Source organism: Onychomys torridus, chromosome 20 (assembly GCF_903995425.1).
Source record: "Onychomys torridus chromosome 20, mOncTor1.1, whole genome shotgun sequence".
Taxonomy (NCBI): Eukaryota; Metazoa; Chordata; class Mammalia; order Rodentia; family Cricetidae; genus Onychomys; species Onychomys torridus.
In genome coordinates, this window is record NC_050462.1 from 9,244,371 (window position 1) to 9,266,726 (window position 22,356).

The 22,356-nt window shown below is 43.2% G+C and overlaps 1 protein-coding gene across 3 annotated transcripts in view; it reads right to left on the reverse strand.

Annotated features, from left to right (window-relative positions):
* Positions 1-22,356, reverse strand: part of Utp20 (UTP20 small subunit processome component) — an 85,465-nt gene that overhangs the window by 57,319 nt on the left and 5,790 nt on the right. For all 3 annotated transcript variants that reach the window (XM_036169704.1, XM_036169705.1, XM_036169706.1), the window contains exons 5-19: positions 22,059-22,247; positions 20,167-20,248; positions 19,363-19,500; positions 18,712-18,867; positions 18,079-18,225; positions 17,808-17,942; positions 16,862-16,939; positions 15,139-15,317; positions 11,055-11,210; positions 10,834-10,922; positions 9,366-9,471; positions 7,740-7,890; positions 6,723-6,785; positions 4,987-5,148; positions 2,437-2,513 (exon numbers count right to left, since the gene is read on the reverse strand). In XM_036169704.1, coding sequence (XP_036025597.1) covers positions 2,437-2,513; positions 4,987-5,148; positions 6,723-6,785; positions 7,740-7,890; positions 9,366-9,471; positions 10,834-10,922; positions 11,055-11,210; positions 15,139-15,317; positions 16,862-16,939; positions 17,808-17,942; positions 18,079-18,225; positions 18,712-18,867; positions 19,363-19,500; positions 20,167-20,248; positions 22,059-22,247 — 1,908 coding nt within the window. The remainder of the gene's footprint in view (positions 1-2,436; positions 2,514-4,986; positions 5,149-6,722; positions 6,786-7,739; positions 7,891-9,365; positions 9,472-10,833; positions 10,923-11,054; positions 11,211-15,138; positions 15,318-16,861; positions 16,940-17,807; positions 17,943-18,078; positions 18,226-18,711; positions 18,868-19,362; positions 19,501-20,166; positions 20,249-22,058; positions 22,248-22,356) is intronic.

A 22,356-nucleotide genomic window follows, 5' to 3' on the forward strand; every position in this document is an offset into this window, starting at 1 on the left:
CTGCTTGCTGCCTTAACCCCAGGCTCAAGTTCAGCTAGCTCTCTTACACAGCTCAAGTCCACCTACCTAGGGACTGTGCTGCCCACAGTGGGCCTCCCACATTAATGATCATTCAAGACAAGTCCTTGCAATAGAGTTTGAAGATGAGACCCACATGGAAGGCATCTAGCCATGTTATTTCCACCAGAACTGTTTTCATCATATAACCCAGCCTCGCACAGGTGTGCTACATTTTAAACAATTACTGAGTTGACCCATCAACATAAGGGGAGCTGATCAGCAAATCCTGAAAAGCCTGAGTTAGTTTATGAGTAGGTTACCAGCTCATGCTTAATGTTTGTTAATTATATCACTGTGTTTCTAGCTATGTTGTAATTAAAAAATAACTACATAATAGTAACTAAATAAACTTAGAAATCACACACACACAAAAAAGAAGAGACAAGTCCTTGGACCAACCTGATAAAATCACTCAATTGACTCTCTCTTCACATGATTCCAGACTACGTCAAGTTGAAAAAGCTAAGATAGGCTGGGCGGTGGTGGCGCACGCCTGTAATCCCAGCACTCGGGAGGCAGAGGCAGGCGGATCTCTGTGAGTTCGAGGCCAGCCTGGTCTACCAAGTGAGTTCCAGGAAAGGCGCAAAGCTACACAGAGACCCCCCCCCCTCAAAAAAAAGCTAAGATAGTATATGAGGTAGGGACATTAGGAAAAGAAAGTTGCTGGAGAAAAATAACCGTTGCGCTCACAGTTAGTTAAAAATATCTATTTCTCTGCACCTCATTCACTATTTGAAATACACTTTTTAGCTGAGTGTGGTGGCACTCGCCTCTAATCCCATCGCTTGGGATCTGTGTCTGAGGCCAGCCTGCTCCTCATAGCTCATCCCAGGCCAGCCAGGGCTACATATTTAGAATCTATCTCAAACACAGACTTTCCAGAACTTAATGATGAGACATGAAATGAATCATCTAGCGTCATTTTTGGTTTTATTTGGGTTTTGTTTGTTTGTTTGTGTTTTTCGAGACAGGGTTTCTCTGTAGCTTTGGAGCCTGTCTTGGAACTCACTTTGTAGACCAGTCTGGCCTCGAACTCAGAGATCCACCTGCCTCTGCCTCCCAAGTGCTGGGATTACAGGCGTGCACCACCACCGCCCGGCTTGTTTTGTTTTTATAGTTTAAGACCTTGCAATAATATTTTCAAGTTTTCTCTATTCTTTGTCATTAATTTCCCTTTTCTCTTCTCTCCTTCTTATCTTCCTCCCCATTCCCTTCTCTCTCATCCTCCTTTCATGAGACAGTGATGTATCCCAGGCTAGCTTCAGATTGTGATCTTCTCTGCCTTAGCCTCCTGAATGCTGTCATTAAAAGTGTGCATCATCACACCTGGCTTCCTCTTAACATTCTAATATACATAAACTTTACACTAGATATGAGAACTACACACGTTGTGTGTTATACATGGAGAATAGACCTCAACAGTAAAATAGCCCAGCCACTATGGAGAGACTTTAAAAGCATTTAAGAGGCAACATTTGTGATAATGGACCACTGATTACAACTATGTCAGTTCTTATCTTCTGAAGGGACCAGAAGAAAGAAAAAAACGACCCAGGTTGAAGTCAAAAGCTATTTATTTTCACTACACTTGTTTGATGGCTCTGAAAGAAAGTAAAAGCAGGCAAATTGGTTTAAAATTGGAAAGGGATTTGTTTATTCTGCTTCTGTCAAGTAAGAACTAATAGGATCTGGAAAGGCATGACACATGACATATTTCCAGTCTGACAAAAAGCCAGAGTAAAGTCTCAAGGACAAACATTTGTAAAAGGACAGATTTCTACATCTCAGCACAGCATATGCTATTTTCTGTGACTATTAAAATTATCTGTTAGAGCTAAAGGGAACTGTGTGTGTGTGCGTACGTGCTAGACAGCAAGGGTTTTGAAAAGTCCTCTTTCTTTTTTTAATACTTATTTATGTACACAGAAGAGGGTGCAAGATCTCATTACAGATGGCTGTGAGCCACCATGTGGTTGCTGGGAATTGAACTCAGAACCTCTGGAAGAACAGTCAATGCTCTTAACCTCTGAGCCATCTCTTCAGCCCGAAAAGTCCTCATTTTAAAAGTATGGCTCAGTGATCTAATATGTAAAAATAAAAGCATGTAATTATCATAATGTATCTTTTCATCATACAAATAGTATCATAAAAAATAAAAAGAAAAGTCCTCCAGTCATTTAAATGCATAGAAATATTCATACACCTAAATTACTGAAAAACAGGCACCAAAGAGAAAGCATAGTTTTCTTCTTTGTGTTGTTTCCCAAAGGATTCAGATACCCATGCACTTAAATCATACCCAGCTGGAACAAGCCCGGGCACCATCATTCTACATCAGTTAACGTGAATGGTCCCATCCACTCAGTCCATGCTTACCTTATGAGCTCAATCACAGGGTCCCAGAGGGCGCTGAAGTTGACATACAGCATGCCTAACAGGTAACGGAGTGGCACCTGCAAGTCCAAGAGACTGATTTAGTCATCGCGGACAGGCTGCAGTGGAAGGGCAGAGGAGAAGTGCTCAGGTGCACACACCCCCGGGACAAAGTGAAGTCTGGAAGACGCTTGCACTTAAGAACAAAGGTTCTTGGTATTAACCCAGAATTCGGTGTGTAATAATTTTTCTTCATCTCCTAAAATCTCACTCATTTTCATTAGAACACAGAATTCAAGATCCTAATCCAGGCGTTCACTCACAAAGTCTAATCTAACTGGAACGAAATTCCATCCTAACAACAGTCACCACCTGAAGAGCATCATTAGTGAGTGTAGACCCTAAAGAAGGACAACAATCAAACAACAACAACAGAACTGTGGGGACCGGGGCTCAAGCCTTCTGCACAGCACATGCCTGAGTTCTTTTTTTAGGATCTCTTTACATAGCCCTGGCTGTCCTGGAACTCACTCTGTAGATCAAGCTAGCCCCAAAGTCACAGAGATCTCTCTGGCTCTGATTCCCAAGTGCTGGCATTAAAGGCATGTACCACCATGCCTGGCCAGATGTCTGAATTCTTGAAAGTGAACTTTCAGAGTCCAGTTCAGGGGGCCGAAAGCTTTCTCAGTCAACTTTTGAACATCATTCATTATTACCAACGCCTGATTTTCTAAGACATAATGGAGAACAGCAGATGTTTTTAAATTTGGGGGTGGGATGTTGGTGGAGGTTCCAGCTGCAATCGCTGTTCCCAATGAAATGCAGGACGCCAGCATTTAAAACAGCAAAGGACAGAAGTAAATGAAAGAGGAACACCTTCCTCCAGCTTGCTGCTAGCGAGTCCATAATGGCTTTCAAAGCCAAAGCCACGATCTGGCGGCAGTGAAGACATGTGGTAAACACTGGCTCTCAACCTGACACGGTGTCCTACCCGTCAGGAGTCAATGAGCCCGCTTCCTCATCTGTAAGGAGGGACTAGCGCTGCCCGCACTTGGCTGTGAGAAGTGCAGGAGGACCGGATGGGAAGGACTGTGAACAGAAAGGCATGCTGAGAACGACAAAGCACAGTATGGGAAGCAGCTCTTTCTAGGGAGTTGGGCTTCGTGCAGACACTACTTCACCAGCACAGCTAATCAACAAGCAGGATAATCAAAGCCAGCAGGACGGCTAGGAAGGAGAGCACATGCGTGACATCAAAGAGATGAAGATGTAGCAGTATCCTCCAAGCCTGGGGACCACGCCTGTCTGCAGTGTTCCTAAATGACCTACATGCTCTCAGGTCTTGCTTCCTTTGCACACTCTTCTTCTACACTGGGACATTATCGCCTCCTTCAAGATGCCACCAAACTCCACCCCTCTAGAAACCCTAGGAACTTACACACTCTTGAGCAGGAACCAGAGGGCATGCTAACTCTAGATGGCAGGCTCCCTAGTCCTTGCCTTTGACATCATCTCTTTGAAGGCAGAGGCTGGGCTTTTGCTGTGATCTTTATCACCAGCACCCGCTCATTACTAGCCAACATGTTTGATGGAAGATTGACATAGTTAATGTTAATAATAGTTACCAGAAAGTGCTTGGATGGTAGCATATTTTGTAGTGGGATATTATATTTATCTCATGTAATTCCTATATCAACAGTGGAGTACGGACTACTGTTTTCCTAATTCACAAAGAAATGGTGTGCCCTTCCTTCATCTTGGTAATCCGAGTACTCTTAAGCTGTTCTGGGGACACCAGGGGCCAGCAGTTAGCTCTGCTTCTCATGCGACACATTTCTGCACCCTAAGTCCACATCCACCAATCATACTCCACCCTCTACAGCCACATCTACCAATCATACTCCACCCTCTACAGCCACATCCACCAATCATACTCCACCCTCTACAGCCACATCCACCAATCATACTCCACCCTTTATAGTCACATCCACCAATCATACTCCACCCTTTATAGTCACATCCACCAATCATACTCCACCCTTTATAGTCACATCCACCAATCATACTCCACCCTTTATAGTCACATCCACCAATCATACTCCGTCCTTTATAGTGTCTTTTAAAGGACAGAACCCACATTTTAGAATTATTCTGTCAACAAAACTGATTTCTTTCTTTCTTTTTTTGTAAGGCCCTTGAAGCCAGACAACTGTTGAGGGTGAATTAATACATTTTCAAATGCTCATGTGCTATAACTAGGTAAGAAACACAGGAGAAGCCCAAGTGAAAGAACTGATGTGGTAGTCAAGGCGTCCCTTCTAAGCAAAGCAACACAAAATGAGGTCCCTGTGTCCCACCTCACACACACAAAAGAACACCAGCTTATTTAATAGGCTGAAGGAGCGACTGAACTTGAAGCATGGAAAAGAAGCAGGGTTCACCTCACTTATAAGAACATTTTCATTGTTGACAACTCTGTGACGCCATCTTCAAAATAAGATTTACAAGCTACCTGAAGAAACAATTTTCAAGCGAGACAGACAGCACGGTTACCTCCTGTAGCGGCCCCAGAGGGGTTGCAGCCTGCACCACATCATGCCTCAGCTTTCTCAAGTGGAGGAGCTTCTCTCTGTAGTCACTCACAGTTGCTGGCACCAGCTCTGCCTGGCGCAGGATAGCAAAGGCTGACTGCCGCTCCGAGAGCCCGTCGTCATCCTGAACAGCCAGACAAAACCCAAGGCAGCTCAGACCCCCGACTCCAAAAGGGATGTGAAGCAAGACTGAAGGCTTTTGTTTTTTGAGGCCTTACTATATAGTCCTTGTTGGCCTGGAACTCGCTATGTGGTCCAGGTGACCCCAAACTTACAGAGATCCACCTGCTTCTTGCCTCCCGAGTGCTAGGATTAAATGTGTGCACCATTATGCTCAGCTTAAAGGTTTTCAGAAAGAAAAACAAAACAAAACAAACAAAAAGCCCAACCTGGAATATGTTAGAGAAGGGCAGACTCCTGGAGCTCAGGGGTCAGTAGGCCTAGCTGATTCAGTGGGAGCCTGTCTCAAAAGACAATGATCAGGGCTGGCTCAGCAGTTAAGAGCAGGCTGCTCTTCTAGAGGACCCTGGCTCAATTCCCAGTGCCTACATGGTGGCTTATAACCTATCCGTAATTCCAGTCCAGGAAATCTGATGCCTTCTGCTGGCATCCTTGGGCACTAGGCATGTACACAGTACCCAGATATACATGAAGGCAAAACATCCATACACATAAAGATACAATACAATAATTTAAAATAAAAAGTGATTAGCTCTAAACACATATATACACAAGTAACAGTAAATGGACTGAGCAGGTTGTACTTATACATTTATTCATACTTAAATAAATATATGTAACAATAAAGAATTGGAAGTGGGGGGAGGATGCGAGATGTTACAGAGGTTAAGTGATGCAACTATATTTTAAATTAAATAAAGTAGAGAATGATAGAAAACAATCAGCGTCACCCTCTGGCCTCCACATTCATGTGCACTAAATGTATGTGCATGTGCATGCGCGCGCGCACACACACACATGCACGCACACACAGAGTGTATGTGTATGTATATATATATATATATATATATATATATATATATATATATATATATATATATATATAGTCTCACTGTGCAAGTCTACTTCTAGTATTTGTATCATGGAAACAGTTCTATGCAGGAAAATATCCATCTAAGGGAGTTCACTGTGGTGCTGTCGAAAATACTGGAAAATGGTAACTAAAACCCCACTTAACCTTCCATTAACAGAGGAAACAGTAAGATTTTCAACTGTGAGTACTATTAACTTCTAAAGAGAGGTAAAACCAGAGGCACTGATGCGGAAGAGTCCCACAGTAACACGAGTTCCCATCATGTCTGCTACCCACAAGATTTGAAAGAACATTTAGGAGACTTAGTGGTAGGCAAGAATTCTATTTCCAAAAATAATTTTTTATGATACATGTTTATATAGCTTAGCTACATATAGTTATCATTTTGAAAATGATAACAAAAGATACCATTTTGAAAATTAAAAATATATTTATAAATTATGTTTTATTTATTTACCTTTTTTTTTTAAAGACAGGGTTTCTCTGTGTAGCTTTGGTGCCTGCCTGGATCTCGCTCTGCAGACCAGGCTGGCTTCAGAGATCCACCTGGCTCTGCCTCTTGAGTGCTGGGATTTAAGGCCTTCGCCGCCACCACCCAACAAATTATACTTTTTTAAAACTATACACTCTAATAATTACAATACCTCCACTGATGCTGGAAGCCGGATGTCAAAATGATTTAGGATCCTTATTGTCAAGAGCCGAATCTAGAGAGAATACAAGGAAGATTTCCAATTGCAGATTTAGATGAAGGAAAAGAACTGATGTGCAGTCAGGGAGACCCATGTCTCACCAGATCTAAGAGATACTATTGGTCAGAGTAAAACCTGGCCTTTTCTAGTCCTTGTCTCATATCCAAAAATGACCAATACCTAATCAAACAGTCAATGAATTACAGACGGCAGGAGACTGAGTGGGGAAGGGCTGCTCCACACACTAGAACTTAGTTTTAGCTAGGGCAGGAAGTGCAAGGTCCTGGCTAAGCTTGTCCAACATTCGGCTAAGATCAGCAGCTCCACACCTAGTCACATTGGTATGGCCACACATTTGAATGAGTAGGTAAACCAGCTCCATTTTTTTTTTCCTTTTCTTCCCTTTTTTTTGCTTCTTTTCGAGACAGGGTCTTACTATGCAGCCCTGGCTGTCCTGGAACTCCCTATGCAGACCAGGCTGGCCCCACAGAGATCCATCTCCTGACTACTGGGGTTATGGTGTGCACAAGTATGCTTGGCTTAAGTTTTCTGTTCATGAAATTTGAAAACTGAGAGCAGCAATGTATCACAAGAATACATTCTTCTAGTTTTAAGTTGTAAGACATGGATAGGTTGTTCACCTATTAGTATAAGCACAGTTATCTAGTCCACAAAATGTGCACTATGCAAGGCTGTTATAATGGAGATTTAGTCAAACAACTACCAACTCTGAGTACATAAATTAAAGAAAAATAATCTTATTTCTCTAGCTTTTTTCTACCCCAGTCCTACTGAATCGGAATGTTTGGAGACAGAACCCTAGGATTTGTAATCTGATCATCCTAAGCAGTCTTGTTGTAATTAGTCTGTGACCAGTGTTTAACAATCACTGTTCTAACAGAAATCCACAGCAGTGCCCTCTGCTGAGGGACCACGTGGTCATGGGCTGAACACACAATGCAGTATTACCTTGGAGACACCAGTTGAAATGTTTGTCTGTAACTTGGGAAATAACTCCATTAAAGCTTTCTCAGAAAGCGGCCCTTTGCATCCACATAAGGCCAGCCTCTGATAATAGAGATCAGCCAACAGCAACACAGATGGCTCCGTTGGAAATGTTCTGCAACAAGACATTTATGAGATTCAAGCTGCATCACACTGCTAAGTTACCAAGAAATGTCCGCGGAGGAAGGAAATATAAAATGCAGCGGGCTTTAAGTTTTATAGCGCTTGCTGACATCATTTTATAGTTACAGCAGCAGACCAGGCCTGCCACGCGAGTGCTGTGCTTAGCTGCAACCAGCTGGCGAGAGGCAGGGGGACTAGAACAGCCAGTGCTGTTCCCCCAGCCCACGGCTGCATAAGAAGGGGACGTGTGGAATGTGTGAAGAGGGTACTGCATGTCAGGCACTGAGCTGGAAAAGTGCAGCCATTTCTAGACCATCCCTGTGACAAGCTACAGAGCCTCCCTATGCCAACTTCATCCACATTTGGACTGAGAGCCCAGCGTATGCCAGTGGTTTTTCTAGACACTGAGAGAAAGTCAACCAAAGACCAAAGTTCCTCTTTTCCCAAAAGTCAAATTTGTAGGAAAAGGGAGCCATAGCACACTAAAATATTCAGTAGAGCAGTGATAAATGCCAGGGAGAAAAGGATTAGGGGAGGAGGCCAGGGCAAGCAGCGGCAGAGCAGCTGGCAGGGACCAGTGGGCAAAGTGGAGCGCATTTGATACAGGACGGTCAGGGAATGCAGAACTGGAAGGAATGGAAACATGGGCTCAAGGGTATCTGAAGGAAAAGCATTCTAGGCAGAAGAGTGAAGCCAAGGCCCACGCCGATGCATTCTAACCTACAAGAGCATTGGAGACCAGTGTAACTGGGGCCAAGTGAACAAGGAAATATGGGTGATGTCAGCAGTCACAGGGATTAGATCATAAAAAGTCAGAGGGACTCAGTGAGGACTTCAGATTTTGTTCCCAGTGAAGGTGTTACCACAGGCAGAGAGAGGGCTTCCCAATAATATTAGTGTTCAGGGCAGGAACACTTCGCTAGGGGCGGCCTCATACTGTACACTGCTCAGCCACAGCCTTGGCCTCAATCCACCTGAACCAGAACAGGCCTAGTGTGTGAGAGGTCTTGGGTTCCATTCTCAGCACTACCAAATAAAATAACTTTTTCCCCCCTTTTAAATCCAACTGGGCCAAGCACGGTGACATATGCCTTTAATCTTAGCAGTTAGGAGGCAGAAGCAGATGCATTTCTGGGAGTTCAAGGCCACCCTGGTCTACCTATTGAGTTTTAGGGATATGTAGAGAGATGCTGTTAAAAAAAAAAAATCCAGCTGGCATTTTAACTTTATTATCTAAAACCTAGGCATATAATGAAGTATTCCTTTGCAAAGATGACCATATACTTAAAATCTGTCAAAAATTACTTATTTTAGTTGAAGGATCTAATATCAACATTTAATTTCCCCATGTGACTGTATTTGGGTATAAAACAGATTAGAAAGATTTCTGTTATATCCAAGACTTCACAAACTGGGAGCTTTTGCTATTTTGTTTATTATTAAGACAAATAGAAGCTGCTTACTTACAGCACTAAATTCTTCACCCGCTCCACAGGAACCAGACGAAGAAGTTCAGAAGACTCTTCCAAACTTAGCAGGGTACTTACAGCTTGACAGAGAACAAATAAGTTTCCTAAGGGCAGAAAGACAGGAAAAGTACCTTTCTCAGCTGTGAAACACCTCATTACCAACCATCCTTAGAGAAAGCTCATTTAAAGGGAATCCATGCTCTCTGATGCAGTACTGCATGTCAAATGTCTAATGGAACACACCTGTGCTCTCTGATGCAGTACTGCATGTCAAATGTCTAACGGAACAGAAAGCAACAGAGAGTCTAGTCTCTAAGTCAGACACTCTTTGTTACGGTGAACACAAAGTTCATGCCACTGACTTAGACAAGAGGCAAGCTGAGGTCAAGAGATCTATTCCAAAGCTGAACGTTTGGCCTGCTGTGCTGTGTGCTTAGCTTCAGAGTCACAGTGTTAGATCTGGGATTTTCAGGGGGGTTCCTCAACCAGTGAAATCCATGTACATATTTCAAAATCTGAGGGACTAAAAAATCTGAAGCACTTCTTAGTCCTGAGCATCTCAAGTGAGGGATACAGTCCACCCTCCAGCATCACTCAGACTAGAACTTTCCCTAACAGTAGTCCTGGACTTTTCAAAAGCTGTTATCTTTATATTACTCATGCTGAAATTATTCTTCAGTTTATATTAAGTTACATATGCAATAGACTAGAAATTCAGAAACCCAGTTAACACTAATTAAAGAGTGACTTGGAGCATGGCAACCCATTCCTGCCTACAGGAGGCAGGTAGGCCTTCCTAGTGATGCACCTGTGGAATCTGGGTGAGACTGAGTGAGTCCCCACCACAGACTCCTGTATGTGACACCTGGTCCCCAGAGGGTGGGGCTATTTGGAGGAGGTTCTGCAACTCCGAGGACACAGAGCCTTGCTGATGGAAGTCATCTCTCAGCTTCCTTCTCTGGCTGCTGCTGCCATGCCTCCCCTGCCAGTATGCACTCTCCTGGAACTGTATGATAACACAAACTCTTTCTTCCTAAGTCACATTAGGGCGTGGTGTCCCATCACAACAACAAGCAACCAGCCTGAGTGGTGGTGGGAGGGAAGAGTGCACTGAACAAGGAACTCAGGAAGGTCCTCGCACAGAGGGTACACACATACACAGAGGGCATTAGACTAAATGAAGCGGCTTGGGGCAGGTGTCTCTAAGGGTGGGAGACAGCAGGGCTCAAGTGTCCCAAGTTAAAACAGCCTCTTGACACTTGACTTTCCTTGTGCTCATGCAACTTGGACCCGGTCACCACATTAAGGGGTATAAGTAATGCATGTCTCTGCCACACATGCATTTTTCATTCAGGGAGTCAGGGCAGAAGAGAGTTAGTGCTATTCTCCAGCATTACCCGTGTTTACATTTCCTTTGGGTGTGCCAGAGAAGACCAGGCAGAGGACAAGTGCTCATTGTCACTGACCTTTCCCAAAGCTCCCCTTGTCACCAGCCATGAAGAGGGACTCTACGAAGCATGACACGAGAGCCAGCACCTTCTCCTTCTCAAGAGGTCTGTTCAAGCAGTGCGGAGAAAAGGGAAATTTTCAAATCTCTAGTTCACGGCTTATTCACAGGACAGCAAAGAATAGTTAACATTTTAATCAAAATGTTAGACACTTGTAAAACTACAGTTTATCTTCTTACCTGATATGAGGTAATACCACAAGGGCTGCCCAAGACTGTGAAAGGTAAGTGGTGTTGTTATTTGGGGGTAACTGAACTATGGACAAGAGATGGTCTAGTACGGGAAACTGTTCCTTTCTTCTCTTCAAGTCGGTCTTCCTCTGCTTTAAGCAGGATCTGAGGGGAAAACAATGCACAGACATTTAACAGATGCAGGCACAGGTTTGAAAGGCCGCATCTTGAATGGAGGAGGGAACTGGAGGTGAAGGCTGGATGCAGAGGAACACTTGCAGCGACAGGCTCTTCAACTCCACGTGCTGACTTGCTTCTCCATTTCACCTCATCTGTCACTTAAACCAGGTCCTCTCTAGTTCTAGGCACTGTTGTGCATTTTGTGCTGCTGGGCAGATCTCTTATGGATCAGGACAAATTGACTTCCTCTACGCATTTCCTATTTTCATGAGACAAGGGATAGCTATGAGCCCTGACTAGCTTGGAACTTGGCTGGCCTTGAACTTGTGGCAATCCTCCTGCCTCTTGCCTTCTGAGTGCTGCCGGCATTACAATTAACCAACTGTTTCCTTTTTACATGAACTTTGCTATTTTCCAAATGAAGAATGAGGTCACAAAGTGACCATGGTAAAATCGGCAAATACCACTTTTATTAACTGTGATCGACAGTGCTGACTTTAACATGGCACAGGTTCTTCTGTGATATTTTCTGACTTAGCATTTGTTTGTGGGTATGTGTTAGACATACAGTTGTAACTATGCCCTCTTCTACTCTCCCAAAGTCATAGGAATGATAGGTAATATGCCTTATAACTTACCCTCCACGCAGAGTTTGGTTAATTTGTATAACAGAAGTGACTGTTAACAGTTTTTTTAAATTTAAATCAACAAAAAGTCACATTTTTTTGTTTTATAATTTTCAGGACATAGACTATTTGGAAATATAGACAAGTTCATTTAACTTAACTATCATCATACCTTTTGTTTTCAGGGTCTCTCTGTGTAGCCCTGACTGTCCTAGAACTCACTCTGTAGACCAGACTGGCTTGGAGCTCAAAGATCCACCTGCCTCTGCCTCCCAAAACCCTCCTCTAGCTCCCAAGTGATAGGATTAAGGGCATGTGCCACCACCACCTAGCTAATCATCAGATCTGGCTAGTCTTTTTGGCAATGAGCATGATTTGACAATCTATAGAAACGTAAGATACTGAGATGACATTAAAAAAACAGTCATCCGCCCCACCACTGTCCTATATAGTTAACTTCCCTCCTTGCTTGGAGTCTTGAACTCAGACCTTGCAAAGCTCAGTCCTTTCCACAGTTACAGTAAGTAGAAAGGCCGACTCCAGGAAGGACTGTTCCTCTCTCTCTGTCCTTGCTCCCTGCCTAACTGCCTCACCAGGTCCTTCTCCACAGCAGCATTATCTTCTGAACTGTGGAGAGGCTGCTCTTATGCACAGTTACACCCATTGAGGCTGAGGTGAGCATTCCACACCACTGTTCTCTTCCTAGTCCTGTGAGATGGACAGCTGGGGTGGGTCTGAAACTATGAAGTTTTAGAGACAGGTCTACTGTGGATCCCAGGCTCACTCAACTCACAATGCTCCTAAGCTTGGCCTGTAACTGCAACACTCCTCTTGTTTGGACTATAGCTGAGCGTACAAAAGTGACCATTCACACAGATTGTATCTGCTGTGTGTGTGTGTGTGTGTGTGTGTGTGTGTGTGTGTGTGTGTGTGTGTAGGATGCTTTCTCAGGGAGAGACACTGGAGTCGTAGTACTAGCTTTGGGTGAAAAGATCTAAATATTTACTATATACTTTTCTCGGGAGGACTGAAGAACTGTGAGATGTGAAAGACAGTCTCATCAATCCCTTGGGGAAGCCAAGAACAAGGCTCCATGGCACAGAACCTAGAGTTCTGGCCACGGGCAAGAATGTGCCTGCTGGAGACGGGCTCTGGGTTGTGAAATCAAGATAGAAGGTCTAAGAAATGATTCTCTAGGAGTTACTCATTACTCACTTCTCAAGAGCCAGACTCAGGTAAAGAGAGCAAGACTCTGCTCAGGCACATGTGACAGAGAAGCTACTTTCAGAGGAGGAGATGTCAGCAGGCATTAAAGAGGCAAGGTTCCCCAGATCTCAAGCTCACCTAATACAAAACTAAATGCCGTGTGACTGTGGGGACAATCCCCTCACCTTAGAGAAGGCAGCCAAGTTCAAAGCCGAGTACTTAGCACAAACTCAGGGAACCCCATCCACTTACCTTAGGGTCTCAAAGCAAACTACAGACTGGCAATAGGTGCAATCCACTCCAGCAAACACAAAATAAAGTATGGAAGCAAAGGAACGGGGCCAGTGGGGGTGGTCTAGCAGGTAAAGGTGCTTGCTGCCAAGCCCAAGGACCTGAGTTTGAGTCCCAGGACCCACAGAGCAGAAGAAAAGAACCTACTCAGAAAAGCTATCTTCTGACTTCTCAGACATGGCATGTAGCCACCCCACCCACCACAGAAGAAAGCGAGCCGTGGCCTTTTTAACAGCTGCAATACATGGGGTAAATGGAGCAGACCATGGGGCACAGACAGACAGAAGCCATACCTACGTGACCCAAGTACAAGGCAGCACACAGAACAGCTTCTCAACAAATGCTGCCAAAGCAAGTCAACAGCCTGTTGACCTAAACCACAAATCTGACACAACAATCAATGCAGAACAAGTTACATATACTTCATATGCCATGGGAGGGGAGAGGGAGAGGGAGGGAGGGAGGGACGGAAGGAGGAAAGGAGGGAGGGGGAACTACATAGTGAGGTCCTGTCTCAAAAACAACACTTTCAATTCTTTCAATATATTTTGTAGAACTGCTGTTTCTATCATGAATTCAATTGTATTTGGCTCTTCAAAATCATGCCTTCACAAGTCACTATAATAGCTATTTGCAAGAAGAGGGTTGCAATTCTTTATACTTATGATAAACCCCCAAAATTCCACTTTGAAAACATGAATGTTCACAGTAGCTTAATGTGCAATGACCAAGAAGCAGAAATAACTAAATGTTCTTCCACATGTGAATGATTAAACAAGTGTTCCGTTTACTGAGTGAGTTTACTGAGATAGCAACTTGGGTGAATCTCAAAAGAACTGTGCTAGATAAAAAAGCCAACAAATCACAAGATACACGGCACAGTTCTTGCAGAATACTCTCACAGTGACATATTTATAAAAATGGGAGGGCTGACTGAGTGCAAGGGTTAGGAATGCAAGTGTGCGTGCGGCTGTTATAAGACGTACAAGCGAATTGTGAAGTGAGTGGGGGTGGGGCACAGGCCAGGCTGGAGGGAGAAGAGAAATGATGGAACTGTCTTAGGATTTTTAAAAACTGGAGGACAAAAAGGGACAGAGAGGAATACTTCTGTGCCTTCAGGTGGTGGTGATAGATCTGCTGAGTGATCGCCTGCACAGACCCACTGATCTACATATGGTCAGTGCTCAGGTCTACACTAACTGAGGAAGTCTGAGTGAGGCTGCTAAGCTATATCTAGTTCCAATACTACAGCAAGATTATGTAAGATGGTACCAGTGGGAAACATACACACAGAACCTCTCTATACTAGTTCTTGAAATTACACATGAATCTAAAATGATCTTTACAAGGTTAAAAAATTAATAATCACCTCTTTTTTTTTTCTTTTTTGGTTTTTGGAGACAGGGTTTCTCTGTTTAACAGCCCTGGCAGACCTGGAACTCGTTTTGTAGACCAGGCTGGCCACCTGCCTCTGCTTCCTATGTGCTGGGTAAGATTAAAGGCATGTACCATCACTGTCCAGCTAATCACCTCTTTTCTTAATCACCCTGAGATAAACAAAGCTAACAGGTTTATGTCTCCAACCACTTTTTTCTATATTTCCATGCACAACTTTTGTTTAAACATTGCAAACTGCAATCTTACGAATCACTATGTGTATAGGCACAACACTTTATCATGGACATCTTTCTAGAGAATATACAAGACCATCATTTTGGGCAGTATACTTGAACATTCAATTAGAAATGGATAATCTTACCATCACCATAGGGAGTGCATTTAGAACTTACCCCACAGTCTGTTGTGAGAAAACCAGAGGATATTTTTCAATGGCCATAGAGCCAGCAGTGGGCGGAGCAGCTTTTTTCAGAATGAGCTTGGCTAAAATGGCCAGTGCTTCATCGCAGACCACAGAGTCGCCCATCAAGAAGCAATTCTCAATGTACCAGAGAAAGCTTGGTAGAAACAGCTGAAGACAAAAAAGGAAATTAATGTTGATTACTAGAAGGAGATTCCAGAACATCCAGGAAAGAGATAACACTTCAACAGAGTTCCTAGCAAAAGATCAGCATTAAAGCTCTCCAGGTGAACAACAGAAGCTGGACAACAACGTGGCAACACTCTGAACACTGTGAGGGAGAATGACCTAGAATTGGATGCCTAGCCTACTATCAATGCAGTGCAGGAGGAATGAACATGTTTACAGATACACGAAATCCTAAGTTCCTGCCCTTTACCTTCCCCAGGAACCTGGAGGAGCTATGACACTGAGATAAAAGAGTAAAGTGGGAACAAGAGGGAAACGCAGAGCCCAGGAAACAGGAGAGAAATACAGGGCCACCCTTATGGAACATCTGTCCAATGGGCTGAGAGCAAGACCTAACAGGAAGTACTCCAGGGGGAATCTAAGGAAGTGGAAAAAAGTTGCCATGTGGGTACTCATAATGCTACTGGAGACAAACCCACAGACAAGGTAGTCAACCTATGTGAAGAATAAGGAAAGATAAGGCGGCATACACAAAATACATGTAACTCTAAAATTCTCCCTGCTTATAAATATAAGTGGTAAATATGGATTCAATCAAATCCTAAGATAGATCTGTTCTGGGTGAGGAGACAAAGGAACTGAAATTAACTTACCAGAGGAGGAAGACTATAGATGAGACCAAAACCAACACACCAAGGAAAGAACACACTGAGTTCAGAGTAAATACCAGGGAAAATAAGGGCAAGGTTAGTGTTCTGTGGTTGCTGCTGGTTAACATGGGAAAACAAATGATTTGTCTTTTAGCCTTGTGTGACTGGCTCAAACCAAGGCGTGTGCACACACGAATGCATGCATGCATACACACACACACACACACACACACACACACACACGCACGCACACGCACGCACACGCACACGCGCACTTTTAGCTTTTTGGATACAAGGTCTCCTGACGCTTCTGTCTTCATTTTCTAAGTGTTGGGATCATAGGTATATACCAGGACACCCAGATAAGATTGATTTTCATGTGTGGGTGTGGGTGAAATGGGTCTCATGCAGCACAGGGCGGCCTAAGACTATGGAGCTGAGTGAGTTTCACTCTAACACGGGCTAGTCTGGCTCCTGTTACACAGTTCTTGCAGGCCTTGAACTCACAGCAATCCACGTGCCTGGTCCTCTGAAGTGCTGGAAGTATAAGCATGCCCCACCCTGGCTTCATTTTGGGCTGTGCTGGTGCTGGAGACAGGGTCTAAACAGCCCGACAGGCCTTAAACACCCTGTCAAAGTCTTCCTGCCTCCACCCCGCACGAGCTGGATGACAGTCCAACCTGGACATTTTATATGACTTAGCATATAAAGTACCCCATATAACCTATGATTGAATAATTGCTTTAAGATTATACTAGCTCAACAGCAATCATTAACTGTTTCTCTCAAAAAGCAACAACAACAAAAAAGTCACAGAATCTCAAATGTGATTATATCATGACATATTTAAAAAGTACCCTAAAATGTCTTGCTTACCTGTTCAAACTGCTTCATAGAAAACATGACTTCAGAAAAATCCAAAATCAAACGTCTCTCAAATTTGCTTTCAAATATCTGTGAAGCAAAGATCAAAAGTATTTACAAATGCATACAGCAGTTCTCCCTCACTGCAATGTAACTGCAGTAAGGGATGGCAGGCACACTACACGCCAATCAGCAGCATTCCATCCAAAGGCTTAACCTGCTCTGAAGGAACGTAGACACAGAGTACAGTATCTCAGTGACTACTGCAGGCCCTCAAGGCTGCTTGGCTCTGCCCAGGTACAGACACTCACAAAGGAAAGCAGCAGGGTCCATAGAAGCTCAGGTTTTTATTTTCAGTCCCATTTCAACATACTTTAGAAACCCACTAAATGCAAACAGCAGATATGACCCTGCTTAGCATTCTTCTGCGGCCTTCCCTGCTTGCAGGATAGAGCTTAACTTTTCAAAGCCAGGAGAGCTCTACTCTATGGTGTCCCACTTTCTCCAGTGCCCGTGTGCCCAGACTACACGCATGATGAACACAAGTCAGTCATTACAGTTCCTTTACCAGGTGTTTTTTTCCTATGTTGGCAAACTGTTAAACTTTTAAAGACTACTTCAAGTCTATGTCCTTTGAAAAGCTTTCTCTGTCCCCCCAGTAAGCAGAATTAACCGCTATAATTCAAGAGACATCTCTAAGCTCTTAGTTCACCATACTGTAACTCCTCACTCCCAGGCTCCCTGGATGAGCAGTGCACACCCACTGCACAGCAAACTGTACACGTTCACTCATGTTTGCTGAGATTTAGCAGCTTATTTCCATTACGGCATGCAGCTCCCATCTCCCTAACAAGCTTGGGGCAGAGCCTTTACCATACATCATCTCTGTTTCTCAGCGGTATACTCAATGCTAAACACATCATTAATGACACAAGTAGCATCTGATGAAGTAAATTACTTTGTCTATGGTGTCTCTGATGAGGGTCTCTGGCAAGGAAACATTTTCAGCTAGGAGCAAAGCAGAAACCACATCCAAGAGGGTCTTTCGGCAAGATGTGGAAAGACTGGCTGTCTGTAAAGCTTCAGACAATACCTGTAATAATGAAAGAAAAAACAAGGCACATACAGCAATCTACATTGGCCCCGCCCTCCAGTGCTGGGGACCATCAGTCCTTTGCACGTGCCAGGGGAGTGTACAACCTTTAACAAACTCAGACTTGGAAGCTCACCCGACAGATGTCAGCGGGCTTTGTTATTTTTGACCCACTCCCGTGTCTCACGAGGATCAGCACGGTTTCCAGCAGCCGACTGATCTGTTCAGAGTTTTCACAGCAGTTTGTTTTCGTCCCTTTGCTGTGCAGCTCCAGGAGCGATTCCTTCAAAGCAAGGATTTGAGAGAGTAAGTAACTAACTACAAAACCCCAAACCCACGTGCTCATGCAATAATGGGATGTCCTGTGACAGCTCACCTCTCACACTCCTGCTTTCTAAAGAAAAATGCCTATTTCAGACATCACTAGGCAGTGGCAGCCAGTATTTACTGAGTACTCTGTCTTCGTTCTTTGAAAGTATTTACTCAACACCCTCAGAGCAACCTCGACATCGGTAACATCAGCCCCATTTTATTATATGAAAATACTGAGCAACAGGCGCTTCTACATAACTTTTCCAAATCACACTTGTAGTATCAAGATGTAAACAGGAAATCTGGCAATTCTCTCAGCCACTATGCTCCACTGCATCACATCTCACACTTTTACACACACACACACACACACACACACACACACACACACACACACACACACACCTGGCAGGAAGGATATGCAGACTGTCCTGATACATATCCATTCCTAACTTACTTGCAAACAGTCAAAAAATACACCAAAATGTTCCTTATAGATATAGCCGACAGTGGATTTGGCCATGTTTTTCAGGGTTTCCCCAACTAAAGTCCAAGGTAGTTGAGTTTCTGTTTCAGTAACAGGTCCCAGTTTCTGCAAAATGAGCTTCAGTGCCTGTGGGAATGCAAGAGAAAGCAATTTTACCAGTTTTGGATAGCAATTCTGAAAAGACAGTCTTAATCTGTGGCTTACCACTCCGATTTTATTAAAAACTTAGCATGGAATAATTGAGGATATGGCAGCTCTGACTGTTAGCTCTGTGGCCCAGGTTGTGTGTGAATTACTGATCCTGGATGCTGGGATTACAAGTGAGTACAAACCACACTGCCTAGCCTTAGGATGTAGAATTTACCATAGAACAGTGTCTCCCCCCTATCCATGACCATCAGTTGATGTTACAACCTCCAAGTACTCAGGACCAAGACCAATGTGATTTTGTAAGTAAAAGTATCCAAAGTCCACATGAAGAAGCCCATTATTAGCCCTGACACTCCTAGTGTGTGCTTCCCATGTATTCTAGGACCTCTCCCCCACCCCCCACCCCCCACTTCCTTTATTCCCTTCTGTTTACCCTCCTGCACAGACTCAAGTGTTTCCCCCACTCTTTACCTGGCCTGCACAGGAATGAAACATATTTCTGACTCCTTTGCACATTTCAAAGAGCAACTGTCCAACTCCTTCCACTTTTTCTGGATGTTCATTAAGATCAAGAAACATTAAATTGAAAAGTGCATTTTTATCAGAGACCTAAAATGAGAAATGGAAAATTGCATTTACAAGTATGTCTAAATAAGAAACCATAGTCTCTATTTCATATATTCATATCTAAATAGACTCTGAACATTTCTGAAGGGAACAGACATGTGTACTGATTTCAAACTACTGGAATCATGTACCTGCCCTTGTAACTGTCACGTGAGGTGAAGAATTCATTGGTATGATAGGAAGGCATGTGCCAAGTAAAACAACCTAAGGCAACATTCTATCTTTTAAATTGAGTCAAGTATTTATATTTTATAGCACAAAAGAAATTGAATACCAACATTTTATTTTATTACCAAAACCTGAAGTTCACCAGGAAAAATTCAGACAAACATAAATGGTACTATGCTATTGTTTCCTTGCAAGAAATCATTAAAGAAATCCTTCAGTGACTTCAATCAAAGGGCACTTTATATTGTATTATATACACTGAAAGCTGTAAAAACCTAAGCAACAGAATGACTCAACTTACAGCTCACTTATTAGTGAGCAGAGACTAAACCTTAGGGTCACATGAGCTGAAAATAGCAACAAGCTTTTGCTTATAGATTTTAAAGTTACTTCATAATCACATTAACAAAGACATCTATTCTGGTCATCAGATTCTTGACAATTTAATACCAAAAAAAAGCACTAAAATATCAGACTAACCTTTCTCATCAAAAAAGTAAAACTTTCGGCAGCAAAATTTCTTATGTGTAGTTTTTTATGAGCCAAGAGGGTACTGTACATGCTGTAAAAGGAGGGAAATGAGGCAGTTCAGTTAACAGTATCAGTTTAGTACAGATGTGCTGCTACATGTCAGCAATGTGGTCACCAGTGCTAGCGATGCAGAGGATCAGAGACAGCCAAATGTCAAACAGACTGAGACCAGTGACAGCGGTGTAGGCTACTGGTGTTGGTCTTCAAGGAAAAACTTCATGAAACAGTGAAACTCACAGTGAATTCGGAAAGGCAGTATGAATTTGGGTGTGAAATGGAGAGCTTTTTATTAGGAAGAGCAAAGATGGGGTAAGTAGAAATAAATAATCACACAGGAAATAAGGAGGCAAGACGCACACCTCCAATAGAGTGGTGATATAGGTAGAGGGGAGCAATGGGTAAAGCTGTCAACGTGTCTCTGAGCTCCAAGCAGAGGAACCTGAGCACTAGTTTACATTTCTGCAAGTACTTCCTCTGCATTACTTCATTTAACCAGCGCAGCTCTGTAAGCTGGGTACTCTAATTGCCTCCATTATTTAGATAGTGAGCTGAGGGAACGGCAAAACAGTCTGTTCATCGTTGTAACTGTTCAACAGCTGTAACTAATTACGTAACCACAAGGCTAGCCTGCCTAATGGTGGAGACACACCGAACATGGCTGTCCTAATTTTGCCATGTCCCTACTAGCTGACAGCTCCTTTCTAATAGCAGGTGCAAATAAACAGTGGCAGAATCTCACATTTCAGTAAGATTAATTTGACGCAACATATAGGACAAAGAAAGAAAAAAGAGGCTAATGAGCTAATTGAAAAACTAGTCAATAATGGGAACTTGGGGCATCAAGGCATAAAGGAGGCAAGTATCAGAGAGAGAGGGCAAAGGGTGGACCCAGAAGTATTTCAGGAGTTCCTGCAATGGAGCTGAAGACCTTCCAGTGATCCAAGACCCTCTGTGATCTGTCCTTTCCTACTGTTCCCCTGCTGCCCCCTAATTACACTCGCCCTTACACAGGCCAGTGTGCGCCTAGGAAGCCTGATATAAACACAGAACAAGGACTTCTATCTATTTTATTTGTGACTGTTCCAAGCAATTTAGCAGCAGACAGCAGTCACTACAAGTTCACTGAGCTGTATGAATGACAGAAGAGATCTGGAATGCTGAATAACTAGAACAAAGATGCCTCTAAGACAGGAAGAATGCTGGTTTCACTGTCCTCCACATCCACACTTTCTATTGGGATGCACAGAACTGATCTTTGATCCCATGCTAATTACAGTAGAAAACTCAGAAAACTAAATGGAGAGTTTTATTAAGTCTTACGGATTTAAACAGATAGGAACCTTTTCTTATCTTTAGACGAAAAGCTACCAAGGAGTTTATTCTCTTTCCACAACCCTGTGTATTTAAAAATGTATTTAAAAATGGTATCTCTTTTAGCTGCACATTTTAAACAGGGTTCTTACACAGTTCAGAGCATTGCAGGACAGGATTATATTACAAAGAACTATAATAAAGCCTATGTGATCTAAGCGATGAAACAAAACACAGCCAAAGAGGTACGAATTCAAAGCTATCATGTCTACATTGGGGCGGGAGTTGCTAGTATGATGAATTCCAAGTCAGGCTTGGATGGGTGGGAGTCATTTTAAGAGTTGATGAGGAAAGTAAGTAGGTATGATATGCACAGCAGCTTGCAGACTAACATTAGATCACAGTGACTGGCAAATCAACTCTGAACAAGGAAATAATTAGCACTGGATCGTGAAGGTATTCTGGAGTCAGGGAGAGGTCAGGGCAAAGGAAGAAGGCAATCAAGCATACTACAGAAGGAAAAGGATCACCTGTAGATCTTGGCCATGTCCTTCACCATTAGTCTCCACAGGTACTTGTAAAGATACGACAGCGAGGTGAAAGCCCATTCTAACAGCTCTGTGTCCTGAGTCTCCAGGATGGAGGTGACTGTCACGAAGAAGTCTTCAAAGTGCGGATAGAAATCAGTCTGCAGATCTCGTGCCAATTGCACTACTAAACTGGATTGAAAAGGAGGCGACCGATTTAAAACAGAAAAAAAAGGCCGTTTAATGATAGAGATAACTTGTGTGATTGTTTTGTGAACTAAACAAAGCCAGTTTAGTTCTA